Source organism: Aplidium turbinatum, chromosome 13 (assembly GCF_918807975.1).
Source record: "Aplidium turbinatum chromosome 13, kaAplTurb1.1, whole genome shotgun sequence".
In the NCBI taxonomy this organism is placed as follows: domain Eukaryota; kingdom Metazoa; phylum Chordata; class Ascidiacea; order Aplousobranchia; family Polyclinidae; genus Aplidium; species Aplidium turbinatum.
In genome coordinates, this window is record NC_137484.1 from 10,942,247 (window position 1) to 10,961,187 (window position 18,941).

At 35.8% G+C, this 18,941-nt stretch overlaps 1 protein-coding gene across 1 annotated transcript; it reads right to left on the bottom strand.

Annotated features, from left to right (window-relative positions):
- Window positions 1-11: 11 nt before the first annotated feature.
- LOC145782520 (metalloprotease TIKI1-like) lies at window positions 12-13,326 on the bottom strand. The gene is made up of 10 exons (XM_082594323.1): window positions 13,282-13,326; window positions 12,210-12,317; window positions 11,635-11,845; window positions 11,179-11,411; window positions 10,588-10,734; window positions 9,942-10,128; window positions 3,844-3,931; window positions 3,482-3,583; window positions 2,247-2,369; window positions 12-1,138 (listed from the first exon to the last, which is right to left on the bottom strand). Exons 2-10 carry the CDS (start codon window positions 12,294-12,296, stop codon window positions 568-570), a joined length of 1,749 nt encoding a protein of 582 aa, XP_082450449.1. The 5' UTR covers window positions 12,297-12,317; window positions 13,282-13,326; the 3' UTR covers window positions 12-567.
- Between the last annotated feature and the right edge of the window lie 5,615 nt (window positions 13,327-18,941).

An 18,941-nucleotide genomic window follows, 5' to 3' on the forward strand; every position in this document is an offset into this window, starting at 1 on the left:
AGAACTAAGCTAAATATTTTCATAATACAATCAGAAAAAGTTTTTAAATTTATATATAATATTTTGCCAATTTATTATAAATCGAGTTGGCACACCGATTTATTTTGCCAACAAAAACTTGCATACAGAGAACACTGCTCGTGAAACACAATAACGATGAAACGCACAATAGTGTTTACATGACATTTGCAAACTTAAAATAAGCAACCCTATGCTCACAGACATTTTCGAAATTCGAAAACATACATTTTAATCAACCACTGGGACAGTGTGGCTGGACATCGCATTGGAATAACTTTAACCAACCCCCACTTAGAACTATAATCTGATTGGTCGGTCGGTGGAATCGTATGCAAAGCGAAAATATGCTTCCCGGAAAGTATTTTTTGCCTTCGTGCTCTTTAACTCCTCAAGAAAAGTATTTTGGGTTATACTTGTACGCTGATACCTTCCGCGGGCCGCAGCGATACAGCGTGGCGGGCCGCATGCGGCCCGCGGGCCGCCAGTTGGTGACCCCTGGTCTACATAATTTGCTGTATTTACTGTATCTTTATATTTGCCTATAGGCTATACTTTCAGGACAAAGTCCTTTGCTTTTTTTGCGTAAAAACTGTGTTGTTTATTCACAGAAGTCCTTTTGCTTTCATATGCATCAGCATGTCCTTTAGATGTATCTAGCTTCAAGGCATTAAACCAGTAGGAAGCATTTACTTGAACTGTCAATGCTGAAATCATTGCCATAAATACGCATAGTAAAACTTGACCTTGGTGCATTGGAGATGAGTTCGAGTTATATCTCTTGATCTTTTTGGGAAGCAATTCTTCCCAAATCTCTACACTTAAACCTTTTTCTGGAGATGAAAAACTGTAAGAGATTTTGTTCGAAGTTGGCTTACGGTGATACTTTCTTCTGCGTCTTAACTTTGGCTTAGTCCTTTTACTCTTCTTTGTTGAATCAAAATAAATGGTTGATTTTCCACTTGATTGTTTGTATCCGTCAAAGTGGGAAGAAGAACGTTTTAATTTGAGATCGACAACCCTCAATGGAGATCGAGTTTTTCCAGCAAAAGTGTGACTGTATCTTGTAAACAAACCACCGTGTTCTTTGTTTGCTGAAGAGCTAGTTTGGTTGAAAGATCTAAAAATTAAAAATCCAAATAATAACTTTAGTCTAAAAAGTAATAATGGATTCATGGAAAAAGCACACAGCTTTTCACAGAAAATTGATACTGAATATATTTATAAGAATCTTAAGGAAAGATGCAATCTGCAAAACGACTTGCTAGAAAAATTCAATCTACAATAGCCTAGAACTACCTTTCAATTTTACTTTATGTAAGCAACTGCAAATCAAAACAATTGGGTAGGCCATGGTCAAAGTTTTTTTGCATAGCGAGTATTTTGAAGCAAACTGTAGCCTATATAGACAAAATAAAGACTCAAAATTTAAGAGATTTATTAAACTGCTCAGGTTTCATCACGGGTGTGTAGCTTGCGTTTACTAACAAACACTTATTCTTATCTTCAATACACCCTGCTTTCATACTTATCGTATCTTTTTATTTGCTGACATTAACGTGCCATGGACAAAAGTCAGTACCAGCGACAACAACCTATATGCCTATACTCTGGTAGTCAATCACGGGATTAAACTTGATAATTAACCAAAACTAGTTGGGTAAATATGTATTATTTACTACCTGAATAAATAGCTAGTAAAGACGGACATATGGATGCAAAAAAGGTCTTATTTGCAAAGATAAAAAATACAATCGTTTTGTTAATACATGGCCACCTGGAGATGCGGCCTGATTTGTCACATTTTGCAGATTTTGATTACAGCTACTGCTAATGTCTGACCGACATTTTCTGAGATTTTTTTACTTTTAGCTGTATCCTAATGATATAAAAGCCTTTTGTTGCCTTGGGGAGGCAGTAGCAAATGAGAAAAAGTAAGTTGAAAAACGATGAATCAGACTGTTATTGAAAAATTAACAGCCTGACTAAAATCTTCGAAATCAATTTTTTTTTGTTTTTCAACATCTGAGGATGTTAAAACCTATTGTGTCATCTGGAGAAAACAGTAAAGAAAGTGTAAAAATGTAAATTTTAGAAAAAATTATTTAAACATTCGCCCGAAGTTAGCAAAATCTGGAAATTTCTGCAAAATGTGACAAATCAGGCCGTATCTCTAGGTAGCCATGGTTAGCACCGTTATAAATTGCAGGCACGAGTTTAACGCTTACCTTTCTTCTACATTCATAGAAAGATTTCTTTTTCGATGCACTTTATGGTTATTTCTTGTGGTAAGCTTATTTCGTCGTGAAGGATGAGAATGAAGTCTTCTTTTTCCAAAACGCTTCTGATTTCTGCAACATTTTATTGTGTCACAGGCAAGTTTAAAGCATCACACAAAAACATGCCCGTCTTTATTCGAACTTAACAACAAGGAATGCCAGCTCCTATGCGTCTTTCATGAATGTTGAGAGGATAATTTTGGCTCGGTACCAGTGAGATTCTCTGGCCCCAAATCAAAACATTTCTAAGAAAAACGCACTGTATCCACACAATATACAGTGGTTTTTTCAAACTCCCGGGCCCCTTGGATAGGTTACGAGCACCTAAAGTCATGTCGGGATCGGGTCCAAAGTAGCCTAACCCTGTCAACGCTACTTTGAACCACTAACACAGACTTTGCTGTTGACGAAACAAAGTTTGCCCTGCGAATGTTTTTTTCTGTTTTATGTTTATTTAGTTTTAAAGCTTTGGTAGAGAGTTTGCTTTGTTGAACCATAGACAGACAAAACAAAGTAACTTTAGCGGGTTTAACATGTTTGTAATCTCTTTGTATATGTCTTTGTAATAAAACATGTTAAACCCGCTAAGGTTACCGTACTTTGTTTTGTCTGTTTATTTATTTTTACTACACAAGGCCCCCAGAATGATTCTCAGAGCGTTAGCTTACGCGGATGGTTTGAACATTTAGGTAAAGTGGACGCTAAAGCAAAGAAGCGAAGTCTTTGCGTTCAGCATTTGGCATACTGTTAGATTCGTACCAGACACACCCGCATGACCCTCAGCCGTGTTGAACCGACGCTTCTTCAATCTTCAAGCGTCGCACCAGTACCCTAACCTCTTAGCCACGAGCCGTCTGGTTGCTGTTTGTAAGCTATCTCATCAACCAGCTTAGGCTTAATGAAGAACTTTTTTAAAATGTATTACTTAAGTGCAAAGCTGGAGAGTGAAATCATCATCGTTTCATGTTATTGCTAATTTTTTTCTATTTTGTGACAACTAAAACAAACAAAAATTGTAAAAATACTACAGTCTCGCTGTAACTAACCGTTTTCGGATATGAGTTTGCGTTTATTTTATTTTTCTGTTTCTTTTTTTTATTAACTTCCACCAAAGATAATTTCATCTTAGTCTACACTTCAAACCACGGGGCAACTTAACGATTTAGGATTCTAGGTTATACCACCTGAAGCCATGTTGTTCGACATCATCAGCCCATGCTTGAACTTGAAGCCATGCAGAAAAGCTATCAGAGTGTGAATGTTTTCGGATTTTTTTAAATGATCGTCTGCAAATAAAACAGTGTATAAAATATTACCTCGCAATAAAGTACAGTTTTAACTTATTATTGTGATTTACCGTAGCTTACAGTATTTCGGGTAACTTTTGATATTTGATAAACCTATTTTTTCGATGTACACCTAAGGGCGATAGAGAGTTGAAAGCTGGATGGCTATTTTAGTTCAAAAGACATTTTCAGAGCACCAGCATTTGCGATAACACCTGAAAAAAGTCGAGAGTCCCGAAAAAATCTTTTTCATAAAATACCTTTTGAACGTTTTGGCTTTAATATGATCAATGCTGTATCCATCTTTTCTAAGCAATTCTATCACCGAATTGTTTCCCAGAAAATGTCCTAAATATAAGAAAAACAAGCAAGTTCACATCAGTAAAACAAAAACAAACAAAACAATCTTATTACCGTATTTCAGATATTCAGCAAAGCCGAGTTCAAACAAAACAACGTGAATACATTTTCTGAATAACGTAACCATTGTTCAGTAGCGGATCTAATGAAAAATCTTCGGAAATCACAAAAAGTTTCCGCCCAATCAAAAAGATGAAGGCAAAGTGGACACCGCAAAATATAAAGACCGAAAACTCAAAAATAGTAGTTGGGTGTCTGGAGACTTGCTTTGGGAAAATTTTAAAAACGTCACTACCTCTTTTTGGTAATTTTTGTAGTTGAATGATGATTTCTTGTTACAACGTCCACAATGTATGTGCCTATATTAATAAAACCTAGATTTTCATACAAATTGAAACTAAAACTTTTGGTTCAATAGTAAATACTCATAGAGTGGCACAAACAAACAAAAAATACATTTAGCTGAAAAGTATATTTGCTTAATTGGGTTCTTGAACTGCTGATCGTACAGCAGACGTACAGTATGCCAGCCTCGGAAAACCTTCAAAATATTTTCAAATAATGCGATGACGTCTTCCACCATTCCGAGTTCAAGTACCGTCTGTCAAACTGATAAGAGAAATCTTTCTCGAAAATGATGGACAGCCCTGAATGAGCCAAGAATGCAAAGAGCAATTGATGGTTTCAACACATTGGACCCCCGCGGCATAACCCAACACTTCGAACTCATGTTTTGGTAAACTAACTTTTTTGGTGTACGTTTGTGATTGATTTCGATTGGTCATATACACCGTTGCCTCAATACCTGAGCTTGTAAAGGTGGCACAAATGACCACTCGCTGCTGGTTGGTTTTGTTTCAAGTTGTTGCAATGTTTGCACAACGTTTGTCTACGTTCAATCGACGTTTAACGGACAGTTTAAAAAACTAATCAATCAAGTTGAGTTGTCGCTTTTTCGCAATTTAGTCTGCCATCAACAAAAGACAATCGATTTGCGGGTTCTTTGACTGAATAAAGATTCAAGTCATGTATCTTGTTATTCAATAGAGGATCGTAAACCGCAAAACAAGTTTGAGCTTTCATCTTGCCGCTTACCGATAAAGCTAACACTCGAATCTACTTAACTCTGAGTTTTTGGGAATAAACAATTATCTTGTATGAATAGAGATTACAATGGGCTATGAGATGTTGAAGAATCTGATATAGAGCCCACTAATCTTCATCGAATTTTTACATAAATTAAATGCTAAAAAAACGTCGGAGAGATTTGACTGATTACTATTTAATTTTAAAACATACGGTCTGTCTAAAACAGCTAAGGCAGTTGATTGTAGATAATTTGGGAGCATCACAAAACGCGAAAGAAAACTAACAAGATTAACATTGATTGGTTGAAAGGTGATTGCGTTTAGCTTTTTATATTTAAATCAATCTAAAAATTTCTTGAAAGTGAAAGTCGGGATTCGCCTTCCTGCTCTTTCAAAGAAAACAACCAATTTGTAATGTTAATTTTTGCATCAAATTGAGTTTAGATCTAATAAGTTATTATCCGAAAAATGAGGGGACATACAACTTTAAAATACTTTGTGCATATAAACAGCTCGGCTCTTTTAAAGTTTTATTAGGCTTTGGAGCCAGATGCTGGATTTTATCACTTGTTAAACAAACAAAAAATATTACGACAATGTTTACACCATGCGTGTTATCTTGTTCTTCATTGTTACTGCTCACACTGCTTTAATAGTAGGCTTATTGGAACTTCATTTTTGTTTTATGATATATTCGTCTAGCAAGGTATGACTGGAGACTTGTGTAAGCACAGTAATGCTCAAATTAGCCCCTTGAACAAACACAAAAACTTTAATAAAAGATCTGAAGGGCCGTGGGAATACCTATGATTTTTCATTCGGTGTGAACCTGTTTGTATTTGCATATCTAGCTGTGATAGCTAGAATAGTAAAATGCGCAGAATGCCAGGAAGCAGCAATAACAAACAAAAACTGGTTAATTAACGCTGTGAAAACAGCAATAAAAAATAGGTTTAACAACAAACAGTTCACATCGATAGCAATCTATTTATTATAGGCCACCACGTTCTGTTTACTCAACATAATTAACAAACTGGTAAATCGATTTAATGAACTTTGATGTACAGTAAAGGAAAAATTCTTTTAGGGATACGTTTTGTGCGCAAGGGCAAAACAAATTCATTTCGACATAGTTTGATTTTAAAATGTCCACTTTGCTGGAAATTTGATTGACAAGTTATTGTGAATCTATAATTCTGTATGGTCTAATTTAGCTTCAAAAACTTGAAGCTTATTTTCTAAAGAAAACGTAGGAAAAATTGCAGATTATGCAGGTTTGAAAGTCTTGTGATAGCGTATCAGAAAATAACTCTTTATATTCAAACGAATGCGTATCACAAAAACACCTTATCAGCTTTATTTTTCATTACTTTAATCAAACCACATTTTTGGGATACAATTTCGTGTATACTTCTTGTTTACGAAGTACACGCGACATGTCTCAAAGTATTTTTCATGTTACAACTCAACCTTTCAACAAGGAACAACTTTGTAAGAAATTAAATGACAATCTGTTGATCTCATGTATAAAAAACAGCTTAAATTTTTCCTTGGGGTTAATATCTACATGGAAATGATAGACGTAAAATTGAAGAGAAGTATAACATCAGGCTCACTTCCGATAATAATGAGTTTACACAGTAATTGTAGTATGTCACTGCAAGCTGAATTGTATACCACACCATGCTAAAATAGCCAGATCATAAATCACTGTAAAAAAAGTTTGATAAATGGCAAAATGTGACTCATCTCTCCAATATTTTGTGTTTGATGAAAGTACAAATTGAGAACAAAAGCTGTCAATGGAAATGGAACATCGTCTGGTGAACGGTGGGTGGAAGACAATCAATGAAGATCGGAAATGAAAGATAGCCTACTTCCTTGAGTAAGATTAACGCTATACATAGGCTTCTCCTGCAGCAAGCGTATAGCAGATTATAGTGACATAAAAACAACATATCAATCCTATGTTGCTGGGTTTTGTACAACTCTAAAAATAATCAGTCAGAAAAAGAAGTATTTCAAATTAATTATCCTTTTGCTTTTGCAAAATCTGTCGGTTTACATTTATGCAATGGTTGAATCAATGTAAAAAGAAACAATGTTGCAAGCTGGCTTTTCTGTTTACTTTAAAAAGTTGTCAACCTTTTCCATGACATATCAACGTGAAAAAGGAGAAGATTTGCAATGGCACCGGCAATAGGGGTTGAGAATAATAAGTTGAAGTTCTTCATACTCAAAAAGTACGTAATGAATGGTCTGTTGCTCGACACCACAGATAACTCGTGGCGACAATAGCTTGAGTGACCTGGCATTTCAAGATGGATTCACTTAAGTATAGATGCGGTAGCTTCCAAGCTATATATTTTAATAAAGTGATTCAATGTTTCAGTCATGTTATGGTCTATTTGGACTCAATAGGGAAAAGAAGGCATTCGTAGCAACCAACACAAGATTAGATGCATAAATTCTCAGCATGAAAAAAAATGTTGAAGTGCTTACTCTTTCCCAGCATATGTTTCACAAGCAAACATGATAACAAGAGCAATCTTGAATCATTGAAGTTGTTTTTCTGAAAACGTCCAAGTTGTTTTTCTGAAAACATCCATATTATGACTTTAACACTTTCATTTACAGCACCATAAAAGACGTTTTTTTAAGTTTTATCTCCATGTCCTGATTTGCCGTTTAGCACACTCTCAATGTTCCAATTATACAGCGTTTATCATCAAGGTGCCTCTTTGTAAGGCATGCTGCAAAACTCCGGCTCTCTAATTTTAGCATGTCGGATGCCTGGTCTGAGAAATTGAGCACTGCTCTGAACATAAAATCCCGCCTCGCACTGTTTGACATCTTCCCTGCTTCCTCACTCCCACTTGGTTCTGAGCTTCAGAGACGGAAGTGAGTTACACTGAACCGATTGAGAACTGGAGTTTTAATGCTTGCTTGGTCCGTTGGGGGATAAGGGCCTCTGTTGCGTGTCACTGTGGTGCGACGCAGCAAACAGCCAAACAGATCATCTTTGACTGTACCATGCATTCTTCTCACAAAGGAATAACAGGCCTCCGTAAACTTGATGACCTGACAAAAAATTAGCTCCAAGTTCTTCCATTCGGTTGATCACAAAATTTTTGCTCCATACGAACGACGACGCCGTTTGGCACTCGAGTAGTCAAAATGTAGCCTATTATGAATAATGTAAACAAAATTGGCCAGGAAAATTTGTTATGAATGTAAAAAATGGTTAGCTTTGTTTACTACCGTACAATAATTCAGAATTTTAAAACAAACATGAAGAAAATTTGATGATTAGATTAAAACTTTGGTTTAGTTTTTATTTTGTACAAGCAAGATGATGAGCTGATAAGCAGAAATAACACTGATTCATGTATATATGCAACTAGTATTGGATCAAGAAAAACATTTAGGCGCTCACAGCATATGAGTTGAAGCATAAGGAGGTTAAAGGCAAAAATTATAACCAGTTTGATGTGTCTCCATCTGCTCGTTTAACCTGCCTAAGACATTATTTATTTTATACTACCACATAACCACTGGAAAAGATTAATTCGATTGTTAGCTTCTTGTAGTTAAACAAACAAGTTTTTAATTCGGATTAGCGCAGTTTTAATGTTGGGGAGGCACGTGACAAAATATTTACTGCTAAAATTCAATACTGAAAACACTTGACTTATGTCACTGGGCAAGTTATCCGAATGATGGCCGATCAACAAAGCAAAGCGAACAAAAAAATGATTTTGTAAAAAATCTTGCTTGTTTGTTTTTGTATTTTTAGGGTTAGGCACGTGATCAATTGTCCCCTTTGCATCTGTTAATGTGGCACAATCTACGTGTGTCCCTTATTGAGGTAGAAAGAGTAAGAAAAGTCAAATAACATACATAAATATCTCCATTTGTTACGACACTTCTTACAAAGAATGTCGTCAAAAACATATCAAAGCTCCGCATTTAAATGCTCTGCTGTCTCACCTCCGAGAGCGCTACGATTTTGCAGTTGCCCCGCATTGGCATTTCTAATCCATAACTTCTCATGCAGCGCAGAAAAAATACGTGAATGAAAACAACAATGGGAAAGTGAAAAAATGAACCAAGCAGGCTACGCCAACGTTCTGTGTGCTTCAGATAGACTCTTGTCAGGATTGCCAAAGCATGACAAGTTAGAAAGAGTAAACTTTTGAGATTAAATAACACAGCTGCTACCAGGTGGTAGAACTCGTTTGTCAATCAACTTCCGACTTATACTCAGTGTATAGCTGAGCAAACAATTAGTTCATTGTTTCAATAGCAAAGCACAATGTTTCGACAAGAAGTGTCAAAATGTGAATGTCTATTTCTTAAAATTTCATCAATTGTTTTTAATTTGCAGAAAGTATCTTATTTCATACGAAAACTGTGTACGGCAAATATAGGGATTATTGATTTCGCACCCAGTTTAGTTTTCAAAAGTTCCTCCATAAAAGCATTCCTGGTGACAGTTATTTTTGTCAAATCTATAAACATTGCAAATAAGGAAAAAAGGCGCTTTATATGGTGAAGTTTTTGTCAGCACTATGATGTTAAGATTGCTTAAAGTGACGTCCTTTGCTAAAATTGATTTCAAAAGTATTTACGAAAATCATTCTTGTCCGATGACGAAAATCATCAGATTATGAATTGCGACAAGTGTAAAATGTATTGTAGCCTATGTAGCCATAGTATGTAATATGTATGTATGTAACCATACTTAATCTTACTGATGCTGTTCATAATCACGTTTTATAATATACCTATATCAGCACAATATACATAGTTATATCATCGTTATGACGTCACGCTTTCTGACGTAACTATTAACATTAATTTTCACTTTTATAAAACTTGATGTTGTAGTTTATTGCAAAAGTACTCACCTGCTCCAAAAGCAAAGAAGAAGCTTTTGTTGGACTTGGCATCCAGAAGTATTTTAATCCGTTTGACCATTCGTTTATTTCGACGATAAATTAATTCGTTTTCTAAATACAACTCCACGTCTGTTTCCACTTCATCTCGGCTCATGCTTCGCCGTTTTAAGGTTAAGGAACTGTTTAATAGCCTAACCTGTAATCCAAAAAAAATAATCACAAAAATATAACTTGTGCACAAAAATTTGTTGTTGCAAATCTCCCTTCTCTCTTTCTTTGAGGATTGGTGTTTCATTTATTTTGTGAAATAATGAAAATCGATAACAAAACTGCGTAAAATCATAGCATTCATTTATGTTGTAGCCTATTACAAATTGCGTGTTGCAAAAGCAACTTCCATTTCAGTGGTGGGCGGAGTTCTATCAAAGGCATGCGAATATCGTGACACAAAACCAACATATAGTTCTCTCCTCTTCTCTCATGTTGTCGTTATATATGAGGACACCCATTGGTTAGCCAGTATCATCGTCAATGAAGACTAGACATGAGGTGATACAAACATAGTACAAACGTACAAACGTATTGACACAACCAAATCTTATTTTTAGGAATCGCTGTTATTATAACTTTATGCCAAACAGTGACAATAAAGTACCTGGTTAGATTTATTATTAGATTTTACTAAATTGAGTTCTCCACAAATGTATTGGTGAATGAGGTCATCACTGGAAAAGAAATCTTGAACTTGTCCTTGATCAAACCTTTCTTGAATCATCAACGTGTGGTTTAAAGCTATAAAAACCTGAGTAGAATTTTTATTTGAGATCAGATGCTGTTAATTTTTAAAAAGTGTTTTATTTTAGAATCGATATAGTTAGTTTTTGAAAGGTTTTTAATATAAACAAGTAAAAATCCTAAAAAAAATTAAAAAGTTTACTAAAATTTTAAAATAAATAATCTAAGTCATTTGCTTTGTGACATTCCATACGTTGCTGAAGTAAACAACTAGAAAAGCAAGAAAGAATCTGATTTTACCTGCTCATTCTCACCGAGAGCTACTTTGGATAAAAAAAAAAATATGTTAAAAAACTTGTAATTCTTAAAAGCTCGTTTTTGAGCAAAAAAATCTTTTGATATAACCTATAGCCAACCAACTTGTTAAAGAGCGTGCCCCTCGACCCCTGGAGTGGCGAAGAAGGTTCAAACGAAGAAGAAGAAGAAGATTAAATTTCAAGCTTCATCAAACCTGAGTATCGTTCAATCCATCAAGAGGCTGACACTGCTCATCAACGCTCTCAATCGCTCCAACGTGTTTTCCCAATCTTTCAGCTTGGAGAGCAAGATAATGGTCAAAAACGAGAACCCCATGGGACTTCATTTCTGCTTCCGTAAGCGATTTAATCATCAGCATCACCCAAATGGGCTTTTTACGCTTCCAATTTCCCACAATAGATGCAAATATCTCTTTCTTGCGCATTTCTGTAAAGAAATTTGGTCATAAGGTCTTGGAACATTAATACAAATACGCTTTGCTCAACTTTGAAAAATAAAAAACCATTAAAAAAATATAAACAACAAATCACTTATAAAATATTAAAAAGAATGAAAATTTAAATTCACGCAAAAATGATATCAAACTTATGAACAGCATTTGCCTCAAATTAAGGAGCATTTTTAACTCAAAATTATTTTTCCGACTCACCGCTAACCTTTTGCCCAGGAAAGATCCATCCCGGTAATGATTCTTTTACAACGTCAAAATGCTGCTTCACTCTTCTATAAAGGTCGTATGGAAGAACCTGTTGCAATCTTGTACCTCTTGGAAGCAGTTGGTAACGATTTAATTTGCGGATCGTATTTTTGTTGGCAAGATCCAATTCAAAAACAACATTATCACTGGAGTAGAAGGCTTTCTGCAGGTGCAATAAATCTAAATTATTTGAAATTATAAACATGCTTTAAATGCTTGGCTTAACAATTATACTTGTGCATAACCCAGTGACGTAGCCAGAAAAAAAATTTTGGGAAGGCAAAAGCAACTGTTGGGGGGGGGAGGCAAACGCCATCTAACATGAATTACAATGGTAACGTTGCAATAGCATAAAACATATTTTTAGGGGCAAGATAAATTTTGGAGGGGCGATTACCCCCTCCCAAGCTCCCCTTGGCTACGTCCCTGTCATCACCTGCTAAGAGTTATACAGCACTGTCTCAAACCAAACAAGTAACGATTAATATGATTAAGATGTGAAGTGATCTCTTACAAAATTTAATTACCTTTGAGTTGTCTGGAATGTAATTCCATACTCTTGTATGTGGAACATGGATTGTTCCAAAGAAATAAACCGCAGGGCTTCTTTTCATTTTCCATAAAACTGAATTTGCCTAAAAAGAAGTTTCATTGCTCTAGTTAAGTAAGCAAATCGTCATACAGATTCCAATTACTCTTTTGGTCATACTACACATTTATGATATTTTTAAGATGGAAGAAGGGCGACGTGCTCGAAAAAATGATGATGGCAAATGAAACTTTCACTTTGGTTGGTTTTATTTCTCCCACGATTAGATGCATTATATGCACACATTGCTTTTAATCGCATCCAGCCACTGAAGCCTAAGTACAACCGAAAACAGTATTTTGCAGTGAAAAAAATACTAAAACCTGAGAAATAAGTGTTTTACTTAAGAGTCTTTCATCACTACAAAAAATAGAAGGTTTTCCAAAAATGGCACTATTTTTTCTTTAAGAATTTATGTTTTTTGTCACTCCCAGTTAATGCAAGTGGCTTTTTACTGATTAAGTTATTGTGGGCGGTTGTAATTATCAATAGTCTACATCCGAATTAAATATTTAGTTCTTTTACCGTCGGGCAGATAACTTAGCAACGACATTAATTTTTGGTTTTACTTTACTAACCACGCAACACCAACAATGTTTATCATATTGCTCTGTGTAATCCTTATGCTTGTTATTGACTCTCGGTTTAAAATTAGCCCATTCCGTGTGAAAATTATTTACTTTTTTTTTGACTCTTGTTAAAAATTCTGATCTCGTCGCATAGGCTGCATAGCGGGAGAGCAGATGATATTACACACTGACGTTATTTATTTTTATTATTTTACTAGACTGAAACATACACCAGCAACAAGATAAACTGTCTAACAATCATCCCTTTCAATAACCGTAAGGCAAGATTCGTGATAACTTTGAACTTTAAACGTTTTGCCTAAACAAAGTTGGCTACAAATTAGGCTAAAACTATGACACCAAACCTTTCAAGAAGTCATATCAATTCCACACTTTAAGACTTTGATACAATTGCTAAATCGTCACTAAACTTCCGAATACCGTTTTGTCGCAAATGAAATCTTCATCTTGAGCGTGCCGTGCGGATACTGCCAGAGTAAACCAAATGAAAATCAAGGTTGTAAACAAATTTCCGCTCATTGTCGTTTGACAGAAGTAGCTGTAGGCTACGTCACTCTGTTTGCAATGCTGCAACTTGAATCAAAAGCTAGCAGAACAAATTTACTCTAAAAAATAAATTAAGTTTGGTTGCATGGACTATCTGAAGTCACTGCAGCAACTATGGTCGCTTCTGTGCACAATTGTCTCTTTGGAGTTTGGCACAAATTAGCAGAGAGTGCGGCTGGTGTGTGCAGTAAATGCAGATGGCTGGTCATGCAAAAAAATATTGCTCTCTGTACAAGCCACCCTATGGTGCGGAGAGTGTGGTATCCATTGACAAAGTCACCAGGTAGTGGTTAACTGACAAGTGCCCTAACGACAATACGAAAAAAGACTGCGACAAATTTCATTGTTCAATGTAACAATGATAGTTACTGACTTTCCTGTCTACGTGGTTTTGAGCAAAATGAAGTAATTCTTTGTTAAACCGTCTTAAACAAAATACGTATAAATATTAAATTCTACCGCATACTTTGTTGCATTAGCGCTAACATCAAAATACAAAGTACACACAACATACTTTTTCAGTATTCAATTTTCTCAAACCAATTTAGAACTAAAATCGCCTCTTGTTAAAAAGATGTAGATTGTAGACTAACAGTTTTTTTAACCTTCTCGCACCTCGACTTCATTCGTTGCACCTCAGCTTTGCAGATGACAAATCCACAAGTTCTTTCACCAACTGTTTGCCTTTGGACACTTGAAAAAAGCAAAATGGGCAAGCAAAAGTGTTTTTACGCGCCGTCTACTGCTTCGAAGTGTTCAAGAAAAGGCTGAAACAACACCGCTCGGTGTCAGACCGGAGAAAACGCGTTCATTCATATCACCTTCATACCGGTACTATCTCTTCCTACTCTTGGCGATTACGCGATACGACACTTCAGAACCACTTGTAAAGCCATAAGTAACATTCCCGGAGTCCGGGATACAACTAAAGTTACCAATTAACAAAAATCAAACTTGCTTATAAAAAAGCGTGAAATTATATAAAATCAAACTGGTGCAAAAATAAAGTATTTTTTTTGTGTTTTCCAGAAAATGATACTAAATTTGTGTTTGACCATCGTTTGACTAACCGATGGGCAATTGCTTTGCAATTTCAAAGTCTTTCTTGTTGAGATGTCGCATCTCCAGTTGCTTATCAAGTCAACTTTACACGGAAAGGTCAAAAACCTTGATATTTGCATCTGAAATTATGACTAAAGGAAAGTTTTTTTTGCCATAGCTGTCAGCACGTTTGGAAGTCTTGCATACAAGGAATGAGCAGCTCCGTGTATGCGCACGATTTGAGAATTTATTGCTTTCCGGTGAGAGAAAATTCTCATGCTCCACTGACTTAATCTCCTTCAACGTCTTGCAAATAAGCTTTCAGCTTTAATGGTGGATAGGCTTATGCGTGTTTTTTTTTTGACAAATTTAATCTTTTTCTGGTGAATTTTTGTGCTTTTTTAGGCTCAATAATGATTTTTTATTTTTTTATCAAGACGGACACTTATGTTTGATCAAATTCATCAAGTCAAAAACTTAATCTCCGTAAAACTTTGAGTTACAATTTTTAGTTTGAAATTTGAAGTTACCTTTTGAATAACTTTTCTTTTACCGTCTCACAATCACAGAAAGATTTCAATAATATTGTTGAAAGTTTGTAGGCCTATAGTGTAGTGTTTTTTAGCTTTTCAATAAAATTTCGAAAGCTTTCTCTACATTGCACAAAGTAAATTAAAACTCATATCATTATTAACATTATTGCCTGTCATTTTATAGATTAGGTATCAGATTACTATTCTATCTGCGTTGGGCCTATTATAAGAACCCCATCCTTAAAATCTATTAATGGAATATACCTTTATTGGTATCATTGCTTTATGTCTTACAATACAAGTTCTGCGGTTGACAATATTTGACCGTGCCAAACTATAGGGCAGGGCTACTCATCTAATGTTAGCAAAGGTCCATTTTGACAAGTTGAATATTTTTACGGTCCGGTGAATATTTCATATGCAACTACAAAAATTAAACAACCAGTAGCCTACGAGCACCGAAACTCTTTTCAGGTAGTATGTAACACGACTTGGATTTTTGTCTGACACAAACAAAGAAATAAAAAAGGAAAAAAGTGTATTGTGTTGCTTGCAGTGTGGATCGCACATCAGAGAAGACGGCAAAGCGTTGGGGGGTCTGGGGGCGAAGCCCCCAGCTCCTTGGATAATGACAAAATATTGCTTTTTCCTAATGGAAATCTGTTTAAAGAAGCCCTAAAATGTGGCAATGAGGTTATTCTTCTAGAAGCCCGAGGTCCACCTTCAACACCCAGAAGGTCCGGACTCGGACCGCGGTCCGCCAGTTGAGTAGCCCTGCTATAGGGAGTTGCATTTTATCTCTACTTTATCAATGCAAGTCTTGAAAGAGTCACGGATCTGTTATGCGAGTTAGTCACTAATGACAGTCGGTTGGTGAGTTCCTTTACAAAAAAAAAAAAAAAAAAAAACGATGAAAAGACATCTTTTCGTTTTCCTCTAAAACAAACTTTTATGTTCTGTAGATAGTAGCGGCCTGTTTCTACAAAAATTAAGTAAATGACGAGTGCTTCAAGAACTTGTTGCATGAACAGCTGAGTAACAAAACAGCGGTGTGGACATCTTTTCGTTTTCCTCTAAAACAAACTTTTATGTTCTGTAGATAGTAGCGGCCTGTTCCTAAAAAAATTAAGTAAATGACGAGTGCTTCAAGAACTTGTTGCATGAACAGCTGAGTAACAAAACAGCGGTGTGGATGGTTGGAATGCACTTTTCAACAGCAAATGGTAATCTTTAACATTTTAAGCTGGACACGCGTAATTATGTGACGAACTTTTCTTTCTCAAGCGACTGATTCGCACAGGTGTATTTCGTCAATAACAAATATGCTAGCAGAAGAATTGCGTTCGTTTGTCACACAACAAAGCACTTGACCTGACCGAACTGTAAAAACAAACTCAAGTACAAACAGTCAAAAAAACGATATCTTCTGCTTCACAAGGCGCAATAAATGCTTGATAGCTCGTCAATTCAAATTCAGGCCACCTCAAAGCTTGAACACCAGCAACAAAGAAAGCAATTTGCTTTCGGGAATTGCAACAACTTTTATTTTCAGGATTTGTTCTCTTCAGAAATTAAGTAAATGCAAACAGGAAAGTGTTTTCTTACAAGTTCTCAAAAATACAGCTGCTGCTTTGAGGCAATGCAAACTTTGAAGTTCAAAGCAAGCTTGCGCTTTAAATCAACGTAACATTTTCCAATTTGCGTCAAACAAATCAGAGAAAACACGACCCGTGTGGTTTTCACTAAAGTTTGGGTTTGGAACCGATGATGAAGCATTTCAAACCGCAGATGTTGTAAACTAATTTTTGTTTTTGATCAAACTGAACCTGGTGCAATGAAACTGCCAACTGAAGAAACTAGCTATGCAGGCATTTCATTGACATAAATCCGAAAACTATTTAAAACAACCTAATCCAGTTTGATTTTCACCACCATATAGGCTACAGACGCATTAGGTAATAGGTGTGTTTATATGGCATGGGCTTAGAGAAGGATTGGGCGTTGTTAAATGGACGATCCGCGTAAAGCCGTAAAACTGGAATCGCCGTAGAGTAGACCACTTTTCAACCGAAAAATATGCTTTACAAGGTTAAATTTGCTTCGAAAGGTCCCAAGAACAGGTCAGTGAACTGCTGCTTAATGTTGTGTCTACAAAGTCTTTGTAAATACCGTACTTAAGTTTAAACTGATTTAAACATTTTAACACAGCTAAAACACTGTATCCTTTTTGTATAAATTGACAGCTCCTTGATAAAATATAACAAATAGAAACGTTAAATCAGAGCAAAAGTTATTACTGTTTCCGCTTGACTTCATGTGAAAACTAAATGATGAATTTAGACAAACGAACTCTGAGAAAGAGTCCACCTTTCGCGAATGCTGAGACCACACATGAAGAAAAACTCCCATATTTGTCTTTCTGTTGCATACAAAATTCATACTTCAAACTTTTATGGGTGTCAAGGAACAACATCGGCACTTGTCAAATAAGTTGCTGCCAGCGGAAGGCCACAGGATCAGTATTAAATGTCACTTTGTTGGACTTTCTGTTCTATAAAATCTTTGCCGCCAGTAGAACCATTGCATCTTTGCTAAAATAAAACTCAACTACGCACTGCCTAAAGCAGGGGTGTGCAACGTGCGGCCCGCGGGCCAAATGTGGCCCGCGAAGAAAAATTATGTGGCCCGCCAAGATGTGCCAATTTTGAATTGTGTGCGGCCCGCGAAACATGTTTATACGGTAATTTAGTTTAGTCTGGTACGTTTGAACAATTCATTGTGGAGTGGAATATTGTAGATTTCGCACCTTCTGTTAACCATTTTAGAAATCTCCCACCGGCCACCGCCAATCCATTGTATTTAATTTTCTATTCTGATGTCTCTGGATTTATTAATATTCAATTGAACACTGAGAATATGTCCTTATAATGTTTGTAATGTATTGTATTGAGTTTAAAGTTAACCGTTGTTATTGCGTTCATAAACGTAGTTGTACTGATGAAAATTTAATATTCGAAAACGCGTTCTGCAACACTGTTTTTTGCACTCTGTAATGCCAGGTTATAGGCAAATTGTTCGTAAGCAATTCTTCGTAAAGCAATTCTTCGTAAACAGTTTTTCGTAAAACAATTGTTCGTAAACTGTTGTTCGTAAAATGAAATCCGTAAAACAATTCTTCGTAAAGCATTTCTTAGTATACATCAAATTTGAACTACATGCACAAAAAAATGCTTTAGGAAGAGTTGTTTTACGAAGAATTAAGTTTACGCAGAATTGTTTTACGAAGAATTGCTTACGAAGAATTGCTTTACGAATAATTGTTTACGAACAATTTGTCGGACACCGTAATGCCAGATGCAGATTTATCTGTAGCTTTCCATCACGCATTGAAGCGGTGATCTGATCATGAAATTTTCTACGGTTCGAGAAAAAGTTTTCTCTGCCTATAAAACGTTGAATGGTAGTTTAATCAATTATTTCTAAAAATGTATGGTCACATAAAAGGCATTATGAACAAAGTACGACTTTGGAAAGCTCACATACAGACAGGACATCTTTTCCACTTTCCAACTTTGAGAGACTATGGAATGCATCCGGAAAAGAAAACTAAATTTGAAAAATTGTTGTATGAATTTTTGGCTCGTTTCAAGGACTTCAAATCTCATGAACATTTGTTTGATATATTCTCTTCGCCATTCAACACGGACATTGACAAAGCACCAGCTGATATCCAACTTGAACTGATTGATCTTCAAGAGAAAAAGGATTTGAAAGCAAAGTATTTAAAAATGAATCTTGGCAATTTTTACCGAAAACATCTCAACCAAGATGACTTTCCACATTTCAAAAATCCATGGCTTCAAAAATGGCACTTTTTGGCTCAACGTATTTGTGCAAACATTTTTTTCTAAAACGGGCGTCATGAAATCTCCCTATTGATCGGTTCTGACAGACCAACAC